Here is a 27,093-nt window from a genome sequence, read left to right as displayed (position 1 = left end):
ATGCTTTAATCCCCGAGAAAGAAAAATAATACTTGTGTTTTTGACTTTGCTGCACAGAAGATAATTAACACTGTAGGCATAAAGTGACAATGGAGCCTTTATAAAAACATAAATATCAACATTAAACAACCGTCTGAAATCGTTTATGGCAATATTGTACCTTTCTGCCATGAATGTCTTTTTGATATTTTCAGTTTTCAAATCTTTCAACAATTCTGAAAGAATTTCATTATGTTTAGGGCTTTATAGGCGATATCAGATCCAGTGATCGTCTAAAAGCTGTTTAGAGCCAAGGCCAGAATGAATAAATGTAATCAAATACTCTGAGTTTCTCTGGCCAACAGATCACAAAATAATAGTGTCAGCTGCATATTACACAGTCTCCTGTTTATTGATGCATTGGCGCAGTGACATATTATTTCCTCCTTAAACAAAAGTTCTGACTGAGCACACTCTTCTAGTAGTTACAGTGTAATAACACGTGCATACACAGATGCGCTCTCTCTGGGATTTGAAGATTAACCCCACATTCACCTCTAAATTTTAATAAGCCTCCATGTGGCTCTTGATATCTGTACTTGGCAGTCAGTTCAGCTCTGAGTACTTACTCAGTGACCCAATAAAGGAACCAGTTATGCCTGGTGATTTGTAGACATCCTGCCTGAGGGACAGGTGTTTCTGGCAGGCTTTCCTTTCAGATTTCTTGTCAGATTTGCTTTACACACTGTGATGGTAGAAAATAATATTCGATTTATGGAATCAACACCTGGCTTTGTATTATGTCAGTGTTGATGTATATCCTCGCTACTTGTAAGCCAGTAGCCCCTCCCATGTAGCTAAAATGGCTTGTTTAAGACAGTGTATGAAGTGAGGGGCTGTAAGCCCAGTACTGGAAAAATTAGGATTGTTTTGAAACGTCACAGTGCAAACTGACTCCAAGAATAGTGCATCTGTAATGAACAAAATGAATGACCAGCTTTGCAACTGTTTTAGTGAAAAATGAATATTGCTGAACTGCTCAGACTTGGGTCACATGACTGTGCATTATACTTGTAATTAAAAAAAAAGATCAGGTAATCGTGTACAAAAAGAATCAATTGTAAATTTATGCAAATTTACTGGGTAGTTTATTGGTATGATATTGCATATTTTGTTTTTAAAATCCTGAGTAAATGTAGTCATTCTCTATGACATGTATTCAAGTAAAAGTAATAAGTAGTTGAAATGCCAGATTCTTTACTTGATTTTAAGTTATTTATGAGAATAGATGTTCTGAATTAATGTCTAGCTCTGAGAAATGCAATAACAAATCGAGTCTCTGTTATCTATGATTAAAGATTAGATTCATTATGTAGATTGATTCAAGACACCTTGTGATCTGAGGGCAAAGAATGGTGGAGGTGGGGGAAGGAAAGTAAAAACAAAAGTTTACCTTGTCACAAATCTATATCCACATCTGAAGCCCCTTTAAGTCTCCTGAGGTATAAAAATAAATAACTTTACACAGTATATGCACATGACTGAAAATGGCCCCTACACAGGACATCTTATCAGCAGAAATAAATTGTTTCTTCTCTCGTGGGATGGCAGGCTGCCGTGCTCTGCAGCTGGCTGTACAACGATTTTTCCACCAAGGGTGCAGAAAGTCAGTCATTCATGTGATTACTGCAATCCACCCCTGACTCAGTTCATTTCTCACTACTAACATGAACCTCCTGTGCTGATGCACATCATTTATGAGCAATGGATTAACAGGAATGAGTCAATGTGCACGAACATCTGTTAACAAACCAGCATGAAATGATTTTTTTGGTCTTTACAGAAGTGGAAGCCAAAGGGCACAGCTCTGCAGCACATGGTCAGTGGCCTCTGCCTGGACAGTCAAACCCCGATGGGACCTCCAGTCATTTTACAGTGTCGCCCCCAGATGGCCAGCCAGTCCTGGGAGCCACAAGTCATTACCTGAGCCACAGCAAATGAGAAGAGGGAGAGGGAGGAGCAGATTCTGGACCCAGCCTGCAGAAGGAATTGGGGTATCACGTCTGCACACTGTTTGTCGCCTTGCTGAAGGATAAAAGTAGTGGGAACTCTACTGTCTTGAAGTCAACTTCTAGCTCCTGCTCATTGTGTCTTGGGGACAAGAGCGCGCTGAAAACATTTTAAGACCCTGTTGAACAAAACATCTAAGGTCTTCTGTGTACAGTGCTTCATCCTTCCAGGATGCTTTAGTTCTTCTGAGTAATCTACGCTTTTCACAAAAAACTGTCACACATCCCACTTTTCATTTCTGTATCTATTCTGGTCTATGTGTTGCTTCAATCTGGAATAGTGAAGATTACCCGAAACGAAAGAGTGCATAATGTACTGTTGCTAATATGCTGACTTGCACTTGACCCACTCTGAGTCTTGAGGTTTTTGGGCTGTTGAAGCATGTCTGATGACTGTGTGGACCAGGGCAGTTTTATGTGCAGTCAACTAAAATCTGAAAACAATTTTTTTTTTTAATTGTTATTGCTGAATGGCAGTCTTGAAACCACCATGCGAAGCACTGTCAGAAAGATTATTTATTGTTTTGCATGGTCAGACCCAAAGAATGGTTTTATTTTTTCTCCGTCTCTACAAAGTTTTATGTAAATATTTAAAGCAGGTAATGGCTTGTTTTGTGTAAAGTTCTCTATATGTTGTTTGAAAAAATAAAACGTGGTAATGGAGACATTGCTGTTGTAGTCATTTGAATAATAAACGGGATTACTGCACCATCACTGCTCTTTTCATCATTTTATAAAACAGCAAAAATCCTTTTTTTTTTTTGCATTGTACATGTTTGCATCCTAATTCACAATGGATATCCGAATAATTACATGGGGCTTATTGTAGCCATTTCCAACTTCATTTGTATCCTTGGAATCTGCTAGAGTAGATTTACATGATTCACAGTTAAAAGTAATAATTTTATTCCTTTGTGTAGCCGAACAACTGGTTTAGCTTCTCTTACTTTAAGCCTTCTTTTTTGTCATTGGTTGCCCTCTCAAACATAAAGTTTAAAGAGTGGTTGTTTGGACTAAGTGCCTAACATAACCATTTTTAGACTATCCCCTGTCCTTGATATAACAAATGCTAAAGTGAGTCTGAAATGGACTGAGGTTTTGGCTCACAGGCATTACTTTCACATACTCTGACCAGATTATTTGAAATTATCCATTTAAATATACAAAGAAAAGCATTGCAGTTCCCCTTTTAAGTCCATTATATTTGAGACATTTATTTAAAGTATATATATTTTTAATATAAAGCAAAAAAAATCAAGTAGTTTAATGGAGTTCTTCAGATGCTGACAGTAGATTATTCCATTACTTGGGGCCAGCGTGAAATTAGGAGTGTATTCCCTTTAAAAGTAAGGGCCATGATTAGCTTCAATGTGTGCATAAATAATCTTTTTAATTAGGCAACGCAGTAAGTGGGAAAATCTGTAGACTCATTGCGACATGATTGAAACCGTTCACCACTCATTACTCACACAAAGTGACCACCAGGGGGCATAATATGCTAACTTTTTTTTTCATTATAACGTTGGTAACTTCATTGATGGAACCTAGTGGTAAAAATACTAGATATACAAAATTTAAATAAATTTAAAAATAAAATAAAAGACTCTCGAAGAGTTTAGATAATTAAGGGGAAAAAAGATCGGCATTAACAACGTATTGGAGACTGGGAGGTCACTGCTGGGGCACTGTGATGATTATTAAAGATACTGTGCAAGGCTGCATAACAGGCTTGACAACTTTGTGAACCAAAGGTTTTTTTTGTTTCCCTCCTTGTTGGTTTTATAACCTTTGAGGACACAATACAAGCTCCACTGCAGCTTACAAGGCTTTAAAGGTATGCGAGGAATGCAACTTTATGCTGATAAACTTCTGGCCTTTTCAAGGGGTCAGTGAAGACAGCGGGAGTGGAGGAAGCCTTTAACTGGATGTATATGGAAAGAAACACGTTTCACTCATTTAAACGAGCTTCGTTTTTGTTATGTGGTGAGAACGTGATGGCCTACACAGGAAGGATGATTACGGTGAAACTCGGGATGGCACTGCACTGTTGCCCTAATTTTTTGTCGTTTCAGGAGTGACCTCACTGACAGGGTTATATTTGCATATCACCCAGACAATGAATTTGTAATGAAGGTGCTCGTTAAAAGTGGTGCAACTGAACGTTTGCAATGGTGCTTTACATACCGTACTACATTTGAGAGGAAAATAGCACTAATGTATGAAATACAAGAAAACTTAATGAGAAACATATGCATACAGTTTGATACCTGCTTACATAGAAACCAGCCCCACTGTAACAAAATACGAAAAGTAAAGTGTTGCTTACAATTTATTAATTGTAACAATAATCCATCACACACTCTTCAGGTCAGATTATAGTAGTTATATATTTACAGGTGCATCTTAATTGAAGCTAAACCCGATAGACAGAAGCGGTGTCTTACAATGTGCTTTCACGCCTGCTTCTCTTAATAACTACGAGACGAACAGCATAAAGAGTGAAACTCAGCTTCGATCCAGGTTGCACTATCGACCATCGATCACCTTCGATGTACACGCGCCGGCCAATGGGGGTCACGCGGAGGCGGTCCGTTGCTAAGGAGGAAGTTTGATTGAGGCTCTGAGTAGCAGCCATTCAGCGGCGGTGGCTGAAGCGATTGGACTGCGAGCGTCTCTCCCGACACTTTCTGTGGAATTTGAATTATTTTGGCAGGGCACGGCTCGTGATACACTGGTGACGGCATACACGGGGAATCTGCAGGGTCGCAGCGGTGATCGCAGGTAGGTTGAAAGTGGGCTGTGTGCACTTTGGTAAGCATGCCCGGTGAAGCTTGTTAGCTCACCGAGCTAAGCAACACTAGCTTGTGCCTCTCTGATGCGGCACACGGAGCTATGGCAGCTCCCATTAACACGGCGTTTAGCGCTCTTGCTAACCTAACAAAATAGCACAAGCAGGGACAAAATAGATGGTGTTAAGCTGTCTAACATCTTTATTTCCTGTTAGAAAATATCTGCTTCTGTCTTGCCGAATAAGCTAAGGTGTTTAAGAGGTATGGCTAACGTTAGTAGCGTTCTCAAGTTACCTGGATAACTTTAGGGGGATGGACGTTATTCAGCAAAATGACCTAAGCTCATCGGATAGCTTGCTCCTAGCACACGGTTTGTCACGACATTCACTTACACCCTATCACACGGTTCGCTTGTGTAATACCATCCTTACAAATGGTATTAATCGGTAGCTTGGCAGTTTAGTGACTTGCAAGTTTGTCCCCCCCGCCCCCCTCAAAAAGTGTTCTGTAACAATAAAGGTGAGTCTTCTTAACACTCATCCATCCAGACAGGTTGATCACCATGACGATACAGACTGTGACTCAGAGTCTTAGCACTCGGAATGTTTCTGAAGTGTGATAATGTGTCTTAGATCGTCTTATATGGCAGGTGGATCTTTTCTTGCAAGAGAGATCAAGAAGTCTGCCATTCATGATCAGATAACCATCAGTGGTCAGATTACCTTCCACGTGGAGACTGTACTAAGATAACCATGTGACAGATTGTGTGATAGCCCCAGCAGCACAACCATACGGTTGAAAACATCCTGTTTATTGGACGCTAATTCTATTTGGATTCTGTCATTAGGCATTTTATTATTGGAGCAGCGATGTAATTTGTGACCTGAAATAATACACAGGATGAGTTATTTGTTTTTGTTTGGAAAACACAGACGCAACCCTCTGACGGGTCGAGGAGAGGTGCTGAAATCCAGTTATTCTGACTGTAAATATCAGATTATAGTAAAATTTCAAAATATGTCCTGCATTGCTTATTTTATTCTGCTTACAATACTAGCACTCGGTTTCAGAGTGCTCACAGCAGTGGGGGATGTAGTCAAGTGCTATTCAGTTTATATACTTTTTACTAGGTATTGCTAGTGCCAGGTTTGACTCCCTTTTTCATTGAGAACAGAAATTCTTTGTGGCAGAGATTCATAGGTTGGACATGTTGTATGTTGTGCTCGTCACCTTTCTTCCCCATTGTGATGCTCAGTTTGAACTTGGTCTTGTTAACCAGCTCTCCCAGTTGCTGCCATGTGATTGGCTGATCATTTGTTTGAATTAAGGAGTAGTTGATCAGGGGCACCTACTAAAGTGAGTGAAGAGGACATTAGGAGTGCTCGCACATCAGCTGTTGACTGCTGTCATGCTATCTGCAGGGAAGATGACATTTAGTGATGGCAGGGGATAGTTATCTGTTGTGTCATGTCAGTTTTGCACAGGCTAAATGTTTAATGATGGTGTGTTAAAGACCTGAAAGAAGCAGTAGACCTGTTAGATAAGGGTTAGAAAAAGAATGTTAGGGCAGAAAATAAAAACAAAACAATTAAAAAAGATCTGCCAAATGTATATTTTTAACAGTGATTTTGAACTGGATGTATCAATGGATTAATTCCCAAACAGGATAGTCTTAATTCTATTTACCATATGTAACAAATCCTGAATGTTCTATAAAAGCAATACAGGAAAGAGAAATAGTGTCATTATTGTTATTCATCCCTAGTGGTAGCAGAGTAATGACCAGAGAGGTGCAGTTTGATGTCGGCTCTTATCCAGGGTTTGTTCTGCATTTACAACATTTTGGCACCCATCAAAGACAATTTAGCCTCCACTCTGAGGAAAATCACCAGGACTGTCATTTTTGTCAATATTTTTTGCTAGTGGTCTCTAAATTACTCAGCCTTAAAATGCACATGCAGACTTCTGTAAGGTCTGGCTATACAGACCCTTTTGTGGTTATGTGTGTAGCAGTCTCCAAAGGCTCATTTTGTGTTCTTTTTGGGGGACTGCTGCTTTTCCCTTACAGAGGGAGATGAGATTTTTTCTTTCCTCCAAATTTTGAAAGGGATGGCTTAGCTCATCTCACAGGATGAGGGAGGCAAGATTGGCTACCAGCCACCAAACCCACTGTGTAAGTCTGTCAGCTGTTTGGGAGAGGAGGAGAATGCAGGAGCAAGTCTCTGTCCTGGGCTCTGTGATTCACTCTGTGGGAGAATCTAGCTTTAACTCTCAGCATTTTGCTCTCTTCTCAAAGGCGGGGCCTATACTTGGCAGTGAGTCATACATGTGAATACTGAGTAGTGATGCAACTGCAGGTAGATAAAGTTGCCGTATGATGACGATGCAGTCTAAAGCTTTACCCTGATAGGACCCTGATAGGAGAGTGATAGCTGAGCCTCTTGCTGCTCATGGTGAAATTAGAGTGAATGTCGCTGTCAGCTTAGCATTCAGTCCAGCGTTACCTTGGTCATTAAGAGATGACTGATATAGCAGATATGTTTTTTGTTTTCACATTATCGTCAAACAGTCTGGATCAGGGTGATGTGTATGTGTCATCTGAGCCAGTTTCAGTGTTGTTATCCATATCCTGTGCTTTTTGTCAACACCAGTTCTTGGTGGTAGTGATGCACCCATTAAATGAAATGCTCAGATGTTTACTTATTAAACCTGACTTGCGTGGGAATGCGAGAAAAAGGGTTTGTAAACTCATCTTCACCGAGATGCCTGCAAACCCGATTCTCTTCCAAGTGATTTTTCGTCAGGCGTGAGAATGTTATCCAAACGCGTGGGTCTTTTGATGATGTAGATGTGCGAGATTATGACACGACAATGCAGACAATGCTTTCATTAACATCAAACGCTAAAGCGGAATGTGTTTTGACGCCCTCCTGTTTTACAAGTACCAAAATGCTGCTCCCTAAGAATGCTGCTTGCAGTCTGTAAGTTTTTATTTATAAACTCTAATTGGACAGTGTGACACAAGATGAATACAGTCCACCAAATTGAACTCTTCTGCTTTGAATAAGCATAGAGAAACTGATGTATATAATAAATGCCACAAAAAGGAAGCATTGTAAAAAGGTCCATTGTATGTTAATGGTCCCCCTCACAAAAGGAGGTCAACATCCAGGTGCATGTGGGATTCGATGCCTTTGAATCGATAGAGTGTCTACACTTGCTAGCTTCATATTCTCTGCTGGATTAGATCCAGCAAAGACACTCTGAGAGGATTCAACCAGAGGAGAGGTTTTAGAAGCAGGATCTCAAATGTGCCGCTGACCCCATTTCAACATAAGTAGCCTAAAATAGGATGTGTGGAGTTGATTTGAACTTCTGTGTTTGCTGTTTGTTGGACATGTTTATTTGCTGCATTGTTATTACCACTCATAAACCTTGTTTTTAGTATTGTGATTCTCTCAGCCAATGCAAAAATACAGTCATTTCATTGTAAATGTATTATTGTAATCACATATATACATATTGCACCTGATGTCCAAGAGGTGACGAAGTAATTTCCCGTCACTTGGAGCAATAACTGTATTAGTGCAACTGCTGCAGTTACAAAATATATGCATAGTACACAGAGTCTATGGGCTGCTTCAACAGGAATTTCCTTTTTTATAGAAGATAAAACTGGTAGAACTGATAAGTCTCAATGTTTCTACACATTAACAGAAATGGTGTTTGAAGTTCTTGTGGCTGTTTTTCAAATCACATTTCTTCTCTCTGGTTCAAAGTACTTTTATTTGCCCTGTTTTATGCAAACCGTGCAGTATTTGTATCTGTAGGCTGTTTCTTAGTGGCAGCATTTGGCTTTGTTAGCACTCTTTTAAGAAAGTGGAAAAAAAAAAACCAGTGTAAGGTGGGCCCTGGATGGTGTTTAACTGCTTTGAACTCGATTCCTAAAGTGTCCCCATCAGGGACAATATCTTTAGCTTGTAATTAGGTCCAAAGGGCTTTGAGCTCCTCATTTTGCCCTGGCTGTTGAAACTATGGATTAGGGCCAGGAGGTTTGGGGGTGCATCACTGTATGCAAGGAGTTGCCTTTCAGGTTAGTGTCTGTGTGACTCCTCCCTTGGTATGGTATGGGGCTCAGGGACTCCTTTGTCCCTCTCTAGGCCCCTGTAATAGTGATACCTGAGCCTCCTGGACTAGAACAGCTCATGCTTTATTCAGCCCTCTGATCTCTGCTTTAATTATGAGTGACCCAGAATGGAGTGACCGCTAGTGTATCTCACAGGTTGGGAGTAACCAGTTCTAGTTAGAGTGCTAAGACGTGTAAGTATTTTAACTGTGGTGCTTGTTGCTTCACAAAGAGATGTTTATTTATAAAGCACAACGATTGGAATGACCAAAATGTTAACAGTAGGCAACAGTGACATCGGATAAGGTATAAAAATAACCACTGGAAGAGGTTTCAATCTGGGATTTAAGGAGCTTTTTATATTTCTGATCTTTTCTAAATGTTATTTACCTTTTAAGGGGGACTGTAATGCTCGTTTACAGGTCCGTGTTTTTGTTCTTGGACTAATATAGCTTAGTATGATTTATAGTTCAAAATAATCCTTATTTATCTTGCCTTGGTGCAGCTCCTTAGTTTGTATAAGTGTTTGAACCAGACGTTTTTAGCTCCTTTCCAGCCTGCATATAAGATATCCTCCCATCCTCTGATTATCTGCCCCTCTCAGATGGAAGATTTGAACAGCAGGTGGGTGGGGCTTCTGTTCTCACACCCGAGATGGCCATATTGGCTAAATCCTCTCCCCTTGGCACCATAGAGAGCTCAGAGAAGAGCTCCTGTGCTTCAGGAGTTCAGACACATTGACTTCCTTATTTGAATCTCCAGCTATTTTTACTATGAATATCTACTACTGGAAAAGTGTCTGTCTGCCACCTAAACTAACACTTCAGCAGCTTATAATGTGACAAAAGATTCTGATGCAAAGTCAGGTTTCGGTATTGATCTTGTAAAACCACCGCTGTGCATCCCTTTCTCAGTTCCTGTGTATGAACTACGTAAACTGAGAGCGCGGTTGGTGTAATTACTACTTGTCTTAACACTAAGTGATATGTGTTTATGCCAAATGACTGCCTGTCCATAGCATGGGTAACAGTTGCACTGTTCTCTTGCATACTGTGACCATCTGCAGGCAGCTTCTAGTGTAGTTCTGCCTAATCTGCACAATAGTCATGGATTTTCTTGGCCCCGCCTCCTCTGGTCACCCTGATGTATCAAGGTTGCTGTGGAACTAGTTTCCTGGTAACCACCACAGTGGTTGCTGGATGATGCAGCGGGAAAAAGCAAGATGACCCAACAAAATATTCAAAGTTGGTGCCACAGAATAAAAAAACCTCCTTGCATACAAAATGGGAGGAAAAAACTGCATTATTTTTACGTCCACAGCGTACGGCCTAAATGGCCAAAATGTGCTCTGCGTGCTTTGGTGTACATCAGGATCTAATAATTGTTTTTACAGTTTTAAATCTAATAGCTGTCATGTTATTGATTCCCATGTTTACTTGAAATTCCCCCTTTGTTTTACTGTGCTTGATAAGAGTTCCCTTTGCACCCACAAATTTTGTCATCTCAGCAGAACTGTGTTTGGAAATACACTAAGCTATGATGCTGGATGGGGGCAAGTCAAAGAAAGCATAGTAAGCCATAGTAGTGGTGCGAAGGCTTGCCTAATGGAGTTGGTGTGTTATCATTAACACATCATCAAACACATAAGTGTTTGTTTTTTTGTTATCTTAATCAGTAGTTACTTTATAGAGTGTGTTCATAGAATAGCATTGATTGAAACCTGACAGCTATTGAAGCTTGAACTTGTACGTGTGATATAAATCATAAATCTATAAAATAATCCTGTATGCTGATGTTTATTCTTGGTTATTTTTGTGTGGAGGTAAAAAGCATTAAACACTAGTGCATTTCTGAGGTGTTGCTTGCCTGATTTAATGAAAATACCTGTTTTTATAGAGACATCTGTTTGCACGCAACATAATGAATTAAGATGTGAAATGAGGTACAGCTGTGGTATCAACACTAAGAAACATCTCTGAAATCAGCTCGAAAATATGACATTGATACCGGTCTCGAAAGCTGTCTCCTTTATGGCCTCATAAACGAGCTCTTTTCCTCCAGTGTAACATCTCTCGTCTGTTAAGATGTTGCTGCTTAGTGAACAAATTCCTCCTCTAACTCTTGGTTTACAGGGAAGCTCCTTCTGGCCCATATGGGTCTGCTTTTACCGGCATTGCCTGTTGTATAACTGCAGCGTGCCTCATCCAAAGTCTGCTGGCTGCTGCTGGGATTTCTGTTAGATAACAGTATGGTATGAACAAGCAAAGGAATCGGAGATGCTTCTGAGTTGTTCTTCTAATGCACCACTGCAGGAGTTTTTTCTGGTGGTGGTCAGAACTGTTTCAGACCGCTGTATTGTGGACAGTGGAGGGAGGATCGGCACACCAAGCACCACCACTCTAGCGTAGCCTAATCGATAATGAACGTTCCCCAGCACAAGAAAGACGTCAATTATTAATGAGCTGAATATCATGTTTTGCTTCAAGTGAAGACACTTGTTTTGTTTTTTGTTTTTAAATCACTGCTGATTTGCAGCGATCGGTGTGAGTAAGAGGAAAAGAAAGGAAAAAAATGTAAGAGTCGTGTTTGAATGCCACAGTTTGGTTTAAATATCTTTGTCAGTCCACATTCCTCTTAGATAACGTGTAGTAAGTCGGGAACAGGCAGGTTGGCCTTTTTCCTGCGTAGGAATAGGTTATCAGGCAGGAAGGCAGCGTGGAATGTGTTTCATGTACGTTGCATCATTGTGCAGTTCGTGGTGCCTTGTGCACTGCAGCGTTTTGTTTACCACAGTTACGGGGACAGGTGTTTGATCAGCATGCGTGTGCACATTTGTTCTGCATATGTTACGTATGTGTCAGCACAGACACGGGGGCAGTATGTGGGAAAAACTACGACATGTGGCGTAGCAGGTTCACACACTCTAACCATAGCTCTCTTCCTTCACTACTGAGCGGTCTGCAAAGAGGGATGTCTGGCTTGTGAGAGTGCCAGTGTGCTGAGTCGGCAGGAGGGGAACAATGGCTTCGCTGTGCTGCTTCTCTGTTTGGCCGCCTTCATGCAGCATTTCAGCGAGGGCCACCATCAGCTTTTGGCTCTGTGAGCCTTGTTGACCAGGCGTTTGCCTGGTGGTCAGTGACCCGTTGTGCCCACACTGCCTGCAGCTCGTCAGGCCTCTGAGGAGCTGCCCATTATCCGGCAGTAATTGGTGCCTGGGCTCTTGCCGATCAAAGGTGCCCAGCTGATTGTGGAGCCCTGGTAATTTTCCATCCTCTGAAGCTCTGCAGTCTTTGCCTACTTGCCTGTCCATGTCTCTCTCTGCTTGCTTGGCTGCTCCAACTCTGTCTGTGGACATGGAGGGAAAGGCTTGACGTCTGTCTCTGTTATTAATCCTGGTTTTCTCATATGACATGACAGTGGTGGGCTGTCCTTACCTTGCTTTTTCAAAAAAAAAAACCCGGCTTACTTCCTTGTTAAATAGTTTGAGTGCTGAAACGTGTACAGCTCAGTTCCTCAAAATCAATTAATTTTGGAAAGTCAAGTTCAGGCCGTCAAGCAATAGTGCATCCATCAGCTGTGTGATTTGGCACAGCTTTCTTTAGTAACACCTACACCTCAGTCATGTGCCTTGCACAGTTTTACTTCATCTAAACTCGCTTCAACTGATTGCATTGGTCTTTTTTTTCTGCATTGATGGTTATGACATCATCTATTTTCTCTTTGGCTAGTGTAAAAAAAAAAAAACCAACAAAAACAAAAAACCCAGGATCTGTACAACCCTCATATTTACCCTTCAAATATGATTTATAATCATCAGATCCAAAATGGGGTCCAATCTAAAAATGTGAAATGGCTTTGGTCTCCAGTTTTTAGCTGCTTAAGAATGGCTTGTTTACCTGGGCACGTTGGCTGTGCAAATGGACACGGTGAAATCATTTCTTATGTTTGTTTTACAGGCTTATTCACAAGAGGTGTCCATTTTTGGGCAAAAGAAGGCACACAGTCCCAAATGGGTGCTGGTACTCAAAGTATACTATGGATTTAGTGTTTTGCCATTCCTGCATAATCATTAATCTCTCTGAAATAAAAGCAATCAGGATTTTTGAGTTAAGTTTTCATTATCTAATTCTTACTGACTCTGCTTGAGTTCATAGTCCAGCCTTAAACTAACATAGCTATAAAACTGACCAAAACTGAAACCTTCCTTGTGCTTCCAAAGTTAGCAACCTGATTGGGAATCTAATTTAAGCACATGGCTAACACAGCACAGTTCCAGACTTTAGATAATACTGCTGAGTAACACAATATAGTCTTAAGTAGTAGAGTACACATTGAACAGTCAAAGTACAACCTGTTAGTGTCATATTCTAGAAATGAAGTTCTGCTCCACCCCTGTCTGAGCAAAAACCACAGCCATAAATGTGCTAGATAAATAGCTAGGCAGCACCAGCAGTCTGCCTTAATCTGTTATGTAATTTGGTATTCTACCGTCATCCTCAACTTGACAAATAGCCCAACCAGGATACAAAGAGTGGAGCTCAGATACGTGCAGAGAATTCCAAAAATAAGTGAGCAGCTCATACAGCTGCAGTAATTACTACAGCTGCATTTGCAGCCGTACTCAGAAGACCTGTTTGGTTGGCTTCCTGACGTCAGTACAGCCTGCCTTTCATCAGACTGTTTGATACCCTTTCCTTTGAAAGTCAGTTAAAGGTAGTTCATAGAACGACATCCTCGGAGACGTCAGTCTTTATTCTTAGTTTATCATCATTCAGTTTAAATCAACCAAACTGACGGGCAGGTTGAGGTAACTGTAAAATGGCTTGTCCCCGTGTATGTTACTTATTTGTTTTATCATGGATACGTGTGTTCCTGTGTGTCTTGGCCTGGTCAGAAGGGCAGTGTAGCGATTGTATGTCTGTTCACGCAGCAGGAAATTCCTCTTCCACTCCATCCTCTCATCACTCCTGCTGCTAAACAAATACTGCTCCTGACACACACAGACACTAAGTGCCACTGTCCTTCCGTTTACAAACAGCACTGTTGGGATAAACAGTTATATTATTGAGATGACCTTGACTCATTAGTTTTTTTGCATGTCTTTCTCTCTCGTGCCCCTCTCTTTTTCATTTATATTCTTCTCACACTGCCACTTCTTCTTTTTTTTTTTTCTTTCTGTTTTTTTCTGCCTTTATCTTCGTCACTTGTGAGTGTGGCGCTCTCAGACTTCCTGTGGGCTTGTGTTTGGGCATGTCTAAGTGACACATGTTCATCTCTATATGATGTATCGCAACGTGTCAAAGTGTGTGTATGTGTGTGTGAATGTCAAAAGCCAGCAGTGCAGTTTTGTAAGACCTGAAAGAATTGGTTTCCCCTTGCAGCCATTTCTAGATGATAGATGATGATTGGTAGTGCAGTGAAGAGTGACAGGCTTGCATCACTCAGTGAACAAAATGAACACACATACTGACACCATTCCTAACTGTGAGGCTTTCAGCACCTCTCACACCAGGATTGCCAGCCTAAATGATCTTTGAACACTTAAATTAGACTGAAGAAACAACAAGGGTGCTTTTAATCTGGATTGTTTAAAGAGTTTTTATTTGCATTCTTTATGTATCTTGCATCCATATTACCTCTGAGCTTAGTTTTTATATAGGCCCACAGGCTTGGGCTCATTTGCATGCTGTGTAGTAACCTGATGCTACTGTTAAATGTTTCTGGTGGCTTCGTAATCACTGTTTACCAAGAGAGCGGATTGTAATGATGATGATGACGACAAAAATGACTAGCTTTTAGTCACCCCCAGCAATTGGAAGGCGATTCTAACAGGTTCTTTAAATGCTGCAGACAGCTCAATTTAACTTTCCCTTAGTGTGTTTGCACCACGCACAGGATAGACAAATCACCTTGTGAAGCTTAATTCCTCTTGGAATGGCCCACAAGCTCTTTTGAGGAACACGTTAATTGGCTCTGATCAAATCATAATTTTTTTGTTCTTTCTGGTCTTTCTTTTATGCCTGAATTGTCTTTCTTCTTTTGAATGTGTCCAAATAACAATTAGAACATTTAATCAATAAATGTTCGTGTTAACTGAGCATCCGCCTTCGGCTGTCAGGCCAGTTTCATTGCTGCAAGTGTGTTATCAAAGCTCCTTATAAGCAGCAGAGTCATTTGGCAGATGCAAGGCAGATCTATCCTCTGGGTTGCTTTAAGTGAAGGGAAAGGAGAGGGATGAGTGGACTACAAGGAAAATGAGAAGAGTGGGGCAGCTAACGAACTGTAACCATTTAGCAGTGTTTATATACTGCATAACCTGAAGTTGTTAGAGCAAACATGTGGCCAAGTAAGAAAAAAAGCAAAATGCTTCCTTGTTGGTTTTCCTCTTTGTCAACCTTCTTCTTCCTTTTTTTTTGCAAGGTAAAGTGACCGCAGTTACGCTGGGTTAAAAAAAAATAAATTAATGCGCCGCCGTTTCCCTATCTTGGTTGTGCAATTGAGCCCTCATTTTCCCAGGAGACTTTGTACCAACGAGTCGATGCAACTGCATAGTGAAAGCAAGGCTCAAAGGCTACTTTGCACCTTATATAATAGCCAAATATTTTGTGCCAAATAAATGGTGGATTAATGGAATCACTTGTCTCTTGTGTGATCTTCTCGACCTGTCCATGGGCTTCAACATCTGCTGATGCTAGTCTTGTTTCTGTTCCCTAGCCTTCGTAAGCTCCTTGCAGCAGCAGTCTCAGAGCTCCTCAAATCTTAGACACAGAAGGAGCACTACTGCCAGGTGTAGTCCAAGATGTTGGAGTTGTGGTTCCTTTGCAGGATGAGAAATTCCCTGGAGGCATGGTTTATTCTATTAATCCACGAAGGCCCAGGGCTAGGGCTTCAGAGTTGGTGAAATCCATTGTGTATTGCATAGCTGAGTTGAGATATACACTTTAGCGGGTGTTTATACTGCTACAAAATAACCTGGCCAAAGATTTCATTTAACTCTGTTTAACCTTTGACTCCTACTCTTTGTGTGTTTTGTGTTCCCGATCACTTCCTTGGGAGTTAAACTGCATGTTTGGCTGGTGATTAAGCTGAAAGCATTTTTGCAGTTAGAAACAGGGGGTTGGTAGCTGCCTGTGTGGGTCAGCAGTAATTACAGTGTTTCAAAAAAGACAAGAACTGTAGACTGTCACTTTCTTGATGCTTTTTAAATTAGGCGTGGTGGTGCTGATGTGCAGGAACAGCATCCTTGCCTAAAAGACATGGACTGTCTTTAACATGTTGCTTAACCATTAAAGATACCATATTTTATTTTAATTATTTGAATCACCAGCTCTGCATCAAGTGCTCAATGGTGCATCCCTGCTTTTTTTTTTTTTTTTTCTTTTTCTAAACTGCCCTGCTCTGCATGCTAACTGGCTCACACTGGGACTCTCCTGTTTAACTTGACAGAAACAGTGTGTCTGTCTGTGCTGGATCTGATGCGACACAGTCCACGTCGTTTTTCTTGGCAAAACAGCATGTCAGTTTGTGGTTAAGCTTCTATTGACCCTGACAACACTCTAACATGACATTTTCTGTGGCCTTTTATAAAGTGTATGTTGACACACACAGGGCTTCAACAAGTCACTAATCCACATAGATCCTGGGAGCACAGCTTGCAGTAACTTCACAAAGTCAAAAGAAGAATACCAATCAGAAATATAAGCTATCACTTTTTGGTCAGCAGGTGTTGTGGTGGGTTAGAAAGACGACAAACTGCAATCTGAGATTAGCATTCTTCTTCTGTTCTTCTGAGCCTCCAAATAAATGTGCTACTGCTTGCTTTTATTTGTTGTGAGTTGACCATAAGTAGGATTAATAGATCACGTATTAACTGGTCTCTGGAAGTCAGGTGAATGAGTAACATTCATGGCTGTGTGTCCTTATTGTCAGCACTGTCCTCATGAAGAGTACCCAACGTGTGCACTTTGGCCTGGTTTCTTCATCTTGGTAAAACCCTACTAATGGCACTTTACTTATCTCAAGAATACCCAAACTTAATAATAGTGCCATTTTGGCTCTGGGGCCTTGAGAAGCTGTGGTCGTCCGTCTAACTTGCGAGAGTGTGTTTTCATGAGCATTGTGCGTATCTGCGTCAGAGTGTATCCTCTTGTACTCGCTCGCTCGCTCTCTGAAGTGCTGCTATAGCATGTGCACGTAATGCGTGTGATGTCAAGGGGAAAAAGTAAACACGGTTTCCATGAGTAGCTTTTTTGCTCAGAGGTTTACTCAAAGTTTCCCCAGAAGAGTTCACTTCCAGAGTCAGGGAGAATGTATTGCAGTTAGCTCTGAGTATTCGGGAGGAGGTTAAGCTTCTGTGCCACAGTTTACACAACACTCATGTGCTCCCAACAAAGGAAGGCTATCGTGATTCTTCTCAATTGCAGAGAGAGAAAGCCGTGGCTTCCAAGCACACATACAAACAGCCGCTTTGTTAACTCACAGCTGCTTCATAAAGACATTGCTCCATTGCTGCCACATGAGTTAATGGCTATTGAGTTTGGAGCAGTTATAAAGTCCAGGGCCAGGATTAATGAAGTTGGGCCACTCAGAACACTACATCAAACTCTTCCTTGCAGGGGTTTGAATCAGCAACCCATGCCCAGCACATCACTGCAACGTTTCCAGAACGATTCTTTTAACCTCCTAGGACCTGACGTCCACATGTGGACATCACATTTTGGGTTATTTAGACCAAAATACTCTCCTCTGGTAAGAATTTTTGAAAAACTGTGACTAAATGGTTTTTTTTTTTTTTTTTTTTTTTGCAAATGCAAGTGATATAAATCTTAGGAGTGCCTGCTTGATGACCTGTGTGGCCTTGTGGTGGAAACCAGGCCAGATCCTGGCTATCGATTCAGTCTGTGAATCATTGCAGGGGCATGTTTGAGGGGAGAAGATACCGTGACAGTGATTTGCCACTCCCCAGTGAAAGGGGACTGCCTTGGCTTTTTAAATGTGGCTTCAGCTGTTGCTCAAAGTGATGTGTGGCTTTCTGTGTTGAAGGGTTGGCTGGCTGGTGAACTTGCTGTTGTCGAGCTCCCCCGATGCTCCTAGGTACATAGACGCATATATCTATATATACCATGGCCACATGGAAAAAGCCAGTTGCAGAGTTTGTGATGTACACACACACTGTTAGAAGTTGCTGGAGAAAAGAGCAACATAATATCCCCTGCGCAGCAGTCTGGACTCCTTTTCTTTCCCTTTCTCAACCCTAACCCCTTTACTTGCATGCACTCAGGAAAGAAGGGTCATCGTGTCTAGCTGGGGGCAGGGAACAGATTGAAGGACTTCGAAATGATTCAGTGGCAGATAGGCGACAGGGAGTACAGCACAAACAGTAGCCAGCAACCCTATTCCCATCATTTCCTTCCTATGTTGCGTACCACCCATTTATACTTTGTCCTATTGATGTCTCTCTTTTATGAAGTTGGCTCACTCTGAGCATCTTGAATATCCCCAAATAGATGTTTTACCAAAATAAAATTGCTGACCCAATTTCTTGCTGACATTCTGGAATAATTTAATTTTGTTTCCTCTCCAAGTAGTAATACCAGCTGCATTTGCCAACTACTTCTCTGCATCCGTCTTTTCATCACTTTATGTCAGGGGATCACTTCCGACACATGCCATACCTGACAGGTGAATGACGCAGAGTGTACAGACATTAATATTCAAGAGCGGCATGCTGAAGAGCAGCTGGCAGTGGGTTACACTTGTTTGCAAACATTCTCTCGTTCCACCAGCTCGATCATGCTGTAGCTATTTTTCGTAGTAGTTATATCATGTTGAGCTTGTTGATATAAGTTAGGAAAATCTTACTCAGAAGATGATGGAGCATTTGGTAAAAGGTGTACTTCATTCTAAAGGTTTATAAAAATAAATGTACCACTTTAATACATTTGTAATTGCTTTGTGTATGTATACATTAGCAAACAAAATACAGAAATGTTTTAATTTAAACATTATGGTTCTCTAGTAGAAAAAGTGGATTGAGCTTCTGCTTCAAGTGGAGGAGTTTAAGTGGAGTCTTATTAATGAGTGGGGGGAGAGTGGAAAGTTTGACAGATGGATTGACAGGGATATGGTTGGTTGGTTGAGGTAAAGAGAGTTAAATGTGAATGGAATGCCATCGATTTACTGGGCATTCTCTAATCCTACCCTCAAAAATGGCCTGTGGGCAGTGGCCAAATGAATAAGATCATGGATACAAGCTTCCTCTTGTATCCTCTGAAGTTTGGCTGGGATCCCCCTAAGAAATTGCGTGAGAAGCTCAGTAATTTGGGACGGACTCTCAGAGTAAAGCTGCTACTACTCTCACATGGAAAAGAGCCAGTTGAGATGGTTTGGGCCTCTGACTACGATGCCTCCTGAGTGTGTCTTATTCCAACTAGGAGGAAACCCTGGTGCAGATCCACGACATACTAAAGATAAAGCTTCTCAGCATGCTTGGAAACTACTTGATATATCCATGAAGAAATTGGTGCTTAGATCTTCTTCCACACTTGAACAATTGGAAGAAGATGGATGGATGGGTGGGTGAAACAACAACACTGCCAGGATAGATTGCTAGAAAACTTATTTGGTAGTATTTTTATTTATCTTGATCATTAAAACCCTTTTCCAGTAGTACCTACTTGGGTTGACTCACCACGGATTGCCACGGCATAAGATAAAATAAACCTTTATTAGTCCCACACATGGGAAATGTTTTGGTCGTGGCAGAAAGTGGACAGTACAAGTTAAGAGGATTAAACATTAAGAAAAAAAAAACAATAGAATAGAATCAGATAAAAATAGAATAAGCATTTATAAATATAAGTAAATGAAGGTGGTTTTCAACTGTCATTGAAGACGCAATTCTTAATTTCAAGTGTGAGTTGGCTGAAATAGGCCGGCAAGAACAGCATTCTAGTGCAATATTGTATCCAGTAACACAGCATAAGTCAGGACACTACCTAAGCACAAAAGTAGCCTAGGTAGTGTTTTTATTAATTAATTAATTTATTGTATTCCCTTGAGAATTTTAAGTTAAAGTACAAAATAATGCTTCATGCTTTAGTTTAACAAAAACTAACGGAACTTTAACCTGCTTTTCCATCATGTTGTCACATCAGTAATTTTTATCTGCCGTTTGCTCTCTTTCATATGGAGTATAGCTAGCGAGTGCTCCAGCAGCAAGTAATTTGTTTACATTTGGGTTGCACGTCATCAGCTGCTGGTATTTCCATAGTCTGGTTGTGCTTGATGGTATGTGTTGTTTTTTTTTGCCTCAAGTGCTGAAACAAGTGTGTAGTTTCCATCTTTATCTGTAGCTTTTTATGCATGTTTTGTGATCTATTGTGTGAATTAGTGAGGGGTTTTTTTGGGTGGGGAGGTGGGGGGATTGTTTGTTTGTTTTGTTTATTTTGCTTAGTTTTTGAGATTTTCCAATTAGCTCCATTTTGGGTACTCATTTGTCGCCAGGCATGTTGCGCTTACTGCCCAATCTTGTCTTGTTATTGCACGCACTATGCAGTTAGGTCATGATATGACATTTTTATATCACATAAAAAATTTGTATCAGTGCTATCACAAATTATATGTTGTGGCACAGCACCATGACTAGACACCATTCAGGTCATGCTTTACTCCGACTGGCTGTCTGTAATACTTTAATTGAATTTGTACAGTTGCATGTGACCCAGAATATCACATTTAGGGGTTAGCATTAATGAAGCTGCAGCTTAATTCCTCTTCACACACAGTTTCTCTTAACTGAATGTTGTATGTCAGTAACAGCCCTGTTGCATGTCTGTTGTGAAGTTTTGGTCAGTTTCATGTTTATTGTGTAGTTATTTGTATGTAATTACTGAGAGATTAGCTGACTTATCACCATAATTTTAGCTCCTTTTAGGCACATACTCGATTAATCTGAATGAGCAACCAGGACATTTTTTTTCATGGCACTGCTGTTATAATGGACCAGGTGACGTTTATGAATTAATTTTAACACAGTAAAGGTCTGAGTTGCATGCAGATTTTTATTCTTAGTGCCCTAAGGAAATAAACAAAACGCACACACACACACACACACACACACACACACACACACACACACACACACACACACACACACACACACACACACACACACACACACACACACACACACACACACACACACACACAAACCCAGGCATCAGCAGACTTCGATAGACTGGTGCAGAGCTTTTTGCCAACATGAACAGAGACTTTAACGAGTGAGAGGCTGCTCTCTGTTCATAGCAGAAGAATGATGAGGACAGGCTTTGCAGAGAAGCACAGAACAGCTTCTTTTTGACCCAGATATTTCATTGTACTCTGTCCACAGCATCACCAAACACGGATGAGACATCATCCAAGTTGGTTTAGCCTAGCACCCTCCCCCCGCAAAAAACAAAACAAAACAAAAACAATGGCAAAAACTACATTTTCCAATCTTGGTCTGACTGGTTGTCTTTTACTGTTATGTACATATAGCTCGCCTCACGTTTTTCTTTTTCTTTTTTCTTTTTTTTGCCCCCACCTTTTTTATATAAGCATGCCAAGCCACAAACTGGGGCTGGAAAATTGGATTACCACGGTAACAGCATTTTTAAAATTCTCTATTCATATGGCCGTCTTGGAGGGAAGGAGAACAGAGGCACTATCACCTCAAGTTGGCTGGCGCCCTGATAACATGGCTCAGTAGATATGCTTTAAAGGCATGTTTTGCATTATCTATAGCTGGTCTTATTGAAATTAGTATATAATGTGTTATTGTTTGTCCCCAAACTATGAAGTAACTGAACACACAGCGTGGAACTCCCTGAACTGAGTATAAAATGGGATGAAGAGTATCAGCTGGCAGAGTGGTGGAGCAAGTTAAGAAAGGAGACAATGGGGCCTTTTTGTCTTGAATTGCTGCCTGTTCTCTCTCTTTCCTTTTCTCTTGGTCTTACACTTTTCCCCTCCTAGCCTCTTCCTCCCTCCCTGCCCCTATCTGTTCTTTGAAACCCAACTGCTGTACTCATCCCTAGGATCCTTCTGCGAGGATTAATCAGTTTTCCATTCCTGGAGAGATTATTCAAATACTGTTACATCCACAGCCAACAGCAGTACTCCCTCCCTCCTTGTGCTGTGCACCACCAGGCTGAGGGGGGAAAAGTACTGTTCATTCTTTCTGCTTTCCTCTGTTTTTGTAGCTTTGCTTATTGTTTGTGCCTCTGTTTGGCCACCATGTCTTGGTCTCTTTACATTTTACCAACATTGTTTACCTTATAATTTTCTGTGCGTGTCTGTAATTGTCCATTGAGCATGTTGGTGACATTGCATGTGAGAGTCTTTGGGAGAGCTCTGCAATTTTTATTTTATTTTATTTTTTTTTATTATTTCATGTTACTGTGTATATGAATGCAGAGAGAGTATAAATGGTCCTTGTGTAATTGTCCTCATTAGTGCTTCTAGGAGTACAGCCAGAGGGCCTCACAGCAATAGGCTGCAAGAGCTATGACAGCTCCAGCGGGATTCAGATCCTGCTTTCCTAAACCAAAGCCCTTACCTCACTACATAACTTTTTGGCTCTGGGGTGCCCCTCATGCCTTTTTATGCCCTCTGTTGTTTTAAAAAAGTATCGTTTTATTTATTAACAGGGCTCTAGAGTGCGACCAATTTGGTCGCAAATGCGACCAAATTTTTCAGTGGTGCGACTAAAAAAAATAAAATAAAATAAAAAATTTGGTTGCACCTGTGCGACCAACTGTTCGGGTAGCCAAAAAACAAACAAACTGCAACCTTCCCTGTGGTCAACTACAGACACACATTTTGCCCCTATCGTGGACTAAACCAATCAGAGATAGTAAGGGGCGGGACCTCTCTGATTGGCCGTGGTCCAGTTGAAAGTGCAGGTGGAAGTGGGAGGTGAATAAAGCGATATTATTCATTAAATCCTGAATCGACTTTTAAATATAACTGTGTTTTGCCAGAAATGCCAGATTCTCAGATTAAAGCTTACAAAACCATTTCAACAACAACCAAACAGCAAATGAGAGCAGGTACACGGATTCCACACAAAGACGTAAACACAGAGCGGACCGACGCATCAGAATCAACTTTGTCTTTCTCGGCTTTCTCACCTGACGGCCCGTAGACGGACACGCTGTCGGAGCTTAGCGATCCTGATGCGTCCGGTCCGCGCTGTGTTTACGTCTTTTTGCGCTGATTCTGAGCTGCAGGTTTTGTCTCTCCAACCAAAATTCACCGAGCCAGCAGCAAAAGAAGCAGCAAACTGCGCTTCACATTTGATCAATGTCATCATGAATTTTGCTGTTTTGCTTCCACGACTATTAAAAACACACTTCATGCACAGCTAGCTCTCTCTCTATCTCTCTCTGTACTTCAAGAACAGTTTCCCGTCTCCAATCTCTGTTTTCTGTATTATTATTACCCACCAGTCTACCGTTGTTTACAGCGCTGTCAGCTGCTGTCTTTTTCTTTTCCTTTTCTTTTTCTTTTTTTTCACTTAAATGGCTTCGGACAAGAAAGCCTATTTTTTCTGTTGTTCAATACTGAAGAAATTTAAACTTTATATGCAGAACATTGTAGAATATTTTTAAGGTTATCTGCTATAAAAAGCCAGACCAGGAAAATCTCCTTCATGTTTTTCTGTGTTTTATTCTCAGTTACTTTCACACAAAGGCATCTGCTGTGATGTTCACAATTCTGATGAAGTCAGTACTGATAAATGATCAGAATTATAATATTTTTGACTGTCTGAGGCTAAGCTGAATCGAATCGGGACTTTGAAAACCGGAATCGAATGGATTATAGAAATCAGTGATGATACCCAGCCCTAGTGAGCAGCCTAGGCACGACAGAAGTGGATGTAGCTGTAATAGGAAAAGAACTATTGCTAACTTTTCTGTTAAGTTAAGGCCTGATCCTTCTGAAATTCATAGCCAGTGCTCTGACATGGTGTCATCAATCTTTGAATGCTGAAAAAGCACAGTATATCCAGAAAAACACATTATATTATATAAATTATTATAAAATTTGTGTGCGCCTAACTTTTGTGCCGGTACGCCTAACTTTTTAAAGTTAGCCGTACCTGTACGCCCATGGCAAAAAGTTAGTCTAGAGCCCTGATTAAGGTCTAACAATGGGTGCAAAGTATATAATTGCTGTCAAGGAGCACAGTTATATTTTTACTCCTTACAGTTTGCATCTGTTGTGCAGCTTTCGTTGTTAGAATAAAATTATACCATTACTTGCAGGCTTGTTTTCCTGGTAGCACTGTCCCTGTGTAAGTAGCCAAGCATGTGTTGTGCAGCTGCAATGAAAAGGTTTATATAAATGCTAGGCACTCAGAATGGAAATGCATTTCTCCAAAGACTATAAGTTCATTAACACAGAGCAGAAACAAGGTTTTTTGTCGTCACATTACAAGCGTGAAAACAGCACTCTGATTTTTGCTTTGACTTTGTCGAAGTGCAAGCAACAACAAGTTGCTTTTGTCCTTTTTTAAATATAATTGTCGCTGTTAATGTTCATAAACTGTGATGTGATTGTCAGTGTTAGAAGCCATGTTGGATTAGTGCAGCTTGCTTTTGTTCTTTGAGGTCATAAAGTTTCTTTGATTATATATAGTTCTTTGATATAGTGAAAAAAACTGCTTGAGAAGTCTTACTGCTGCACTGAAGAAAAGTTATCTCCACCTTCACCCTGCACTTTCTTCCCTTGCTTAATCATTTCCTTCACAATTATTTCCCCTTCCTGTCTAAACTTATCACTCTGTCTTTGTCTCCTACCTTCCGTAAGTCTGTCCCTTCGTCTTTCTGGCTTGTGGCCAGTCGTAGGGCTGAACATATTGCGTTGCTCATTGTAACAGGCAAACACAGATTTTCACATCATTGCTCAATATCTGGTTTCTCTGGTTTGCACTGCTTGGCCTTCACGCTCGCCTTTCTGCCATTTAACGCACACAATGCATTTATCTAATGCCAGCGGTAATGCAAATTTCACCGGTGATTACTTGGTTTACACCCTTTGCAGCTTTAGTTGTGTGCACAAGGCTGTGATGTGTTTATGTTGCTGAAATGTAAATGCTGTTGATTTATTGTTTTGGATCAGTTTGGAAATTGTTATTTGTTGCAGTTAATGTAAATTATTTGGAAGTTCTATATGAAGCTGGAATTTTTCTTGTCTTCGTTGAATTGGAAGTTTTTCATTAGGCCAGGGAAATGGTCTTTGTGAATAAAGCGCGCGATTTATTGTGGCCAAAAAGTATTATGATTTAAACATGTTGTACTGGAGAGGAGCTGTGTGATGTATTTTGATAAACCTACCTGCACCTTGCTGTGGGTTTATTTTTTTATTTTTTATTTTTTTTTTTAGTTCACTGGCAAATCCTGCTTCTTTGGCACAGTTTGAAGGTGACATAAAGGGTCAACGCACAAACAACATTAGTAGGAGCTCCAAATTGGATTAATAGCAGCCAGCAATAACATGTTATTAGGGAAGGTCACATTTTTCTTAATACTGCATGTTTCTAACATGCTGAACAAACATTTGCACATTCATGCAAATGGTTACACATGTTGTACACTCCTAAAGTGCATATGCTTGGCTGAGCACCAGCACATACATACATTCACTCACACTCACACACATAGCGAGCGTATGCTTTTTCCCACGCACATGAATATGTGCATTGACTTAGACTCCTGGACTGTAGGCCCTGCCGTTTACAGTACAAAGCGTGTGGGTTGTAAGCTGGCATGAATCATTGAGCGATTTAGAGGTTGAGTTTGAGCAAGGTGCTGTGAGATGAGGCAAAAATTACGGGGGCATTAGTAGGCAAACATTTGACTGAGACAAAAAAATGATTTCAAAGCGTAGATTCCAGCTCAGCCTAAAGTGTGTTTCAAATATGCATTTATCTTTTAATAAAGGTATCTAAAGATGCACACTTACTCAAAAAAATAGATAAAGGCTTTATGTAACTGATAAAAGAATCCATCAATGAATCTGCACCTTGAACTATAACAAAAATAATAGTTGCTGTAAACACAACATAGATGTCAACCTTTTAAAGTTGATCGGTGAACACACACCACTTAGGTCTAACAGAAGAGGTAGACGTAAACATATAGGTGCGAAAACACGGGGATTCCCTTGTGGTAAACACCCTTTCCACTGAGCCATTCAGTCAACCTCAAACAGAGCAAGACATGTGTTAATTTTCTGTTTTGTTTCAGACCAACCAGCTTTGTACACAATAACAGTGAGCAAAAAAAAGCTCAAAATAGCATTTGGATAATTCCGCGTGAAAGCGTGATAGAAAAGGTCATAGTCAAGGTTCTCTCGTTGGGACTTACGAAAAGATTTGTTGTATTTCTCTTTCTTTGATTAAATTGTGTTTTTTAGGACAGGGCAGGACAAAAAGAATGTTTGGCGCACTGAACTTGACCTAATTCTAGTAGTTGTTATTTACAGAAAATGTGCTTTACAAGTTTGAAAAACCTGTGGAACTGGTAGAGGAGCAAAGCTGCATGTTTTCTATATAAAGTGAAAAAAACAAAAACAAAAAAAAAGTCCCCGCTTGGCACGAATCTGTTTTTAAAAAAACCCACCCGCCAAAAATATAACATTGTTGACACATCTCAAAGATGTGTTTAAGTCATCATCGCTGGACGATGTTCTGTGTCTACTGAAAATATGACAAATTAATTCAAGGTGAGAACATTTTTCTCAAAATGTGCGCCTGGTGTGTGTGCACACAAATGTGTTTTCCCTCCTCTTCACTCTGCAGGCTAGAAGCATGCAGCCTGTCAGCGGCACTGCAGTGAGCCCAAACATGATATGACCTAAATAAACGAGTGCGTGAGGAGAGAGCGGGAGCGAGCGATGAAGCAATATTTTTTTTCTAGTAGCTCAAGTCATCTTGTTTTCAAACACTCCAGTCTTCTGCAGGGTACAACTCATGTGTCTGTGCACAGTTAATGCGGACATATGCACTAGGTTGTGACTGAGTGTTGTTAGTATCTCAGCACTTGCTGAAGTATTTGGCTTAAACACTTCTGCTTGGTTTCTA

The 27,093-nt window shown here is 40.7% G+C and overlaps 2 protein-coding genes across 6 annotated transcripts in view; both read left to right on the top strand.

The window, feature by feature from the left end:
- The window catches only part of galnt16 (UDP-N-acetyl-alpha-D-galactosamine:polypeptide N-acetylgalactosaminyltransferase 16), a 34,955-nt gene extending 32,244 nt beyond the window's left edge, over positions 1 to 2,711 (top strand). Inside the window, exon 15 of the mRNA XM_086274249.1 lies at positions 1,823 to 2,711. Coding sequence (XP_086130375.1) covers positions 1,823 to 1,966 — 144 coding nt within the window. The 3' untranslated portion in view covers positions 1,967 to 2,711. The remainder of the gene's footprint in view (positions 1 to 1,822) is intronic.
- Positions 2,712 to 4,652: 1,941 nt separating this feature from the next.
- The window catches only part of numb (NUMB endocytic adaptor protein), a 46,084-nt gene continuing 23,643 nt past the window's right edge, over positions 4,653 to 27,093 (top strand). For 3 of the 5 annotated variants that reach the window (XM_086273727.1, XM_086273729.1, XM_086273723.1), the window contains exon 1: positions 4,654 to 4,829. The gene's annotated coding sequence lies outside the window, so the exon portion shown is untranslated. Of the gene's footprint in view, positions 4,830 to 27,093 lie in introns of all 5 variants that reach the window. The other 2 variants (XM_086273728.1, XM_086273725.1) reach the window with 1 other exon arrangement.

Source organism: Aulonocara sp. 'chitande type north' Nkhata Bay, linkage group LG19, assembly GCF_057382095.1.
Source record: "Aulonocara sp. 'chitande type north' Nkhata Bay isolate Kocher_YH1m ecotype deep benthic linkage group LG19, A_spYH_male_GT1.1, whole genome shotgun sequence".
Lineage (NCBI taxonomy): Eukaryota > Metazoa > Chordata > Actinopteri > Cichliformes > Cichlidae > Aulonocara > Aulonocara sp. 'chitande type north' Nkhata Bay.
The sequence above is the reverse complement of the archived record's forward strand: the minus strand, read 5'-3'. Positions and strand labels throughout refer to the sequence as shown.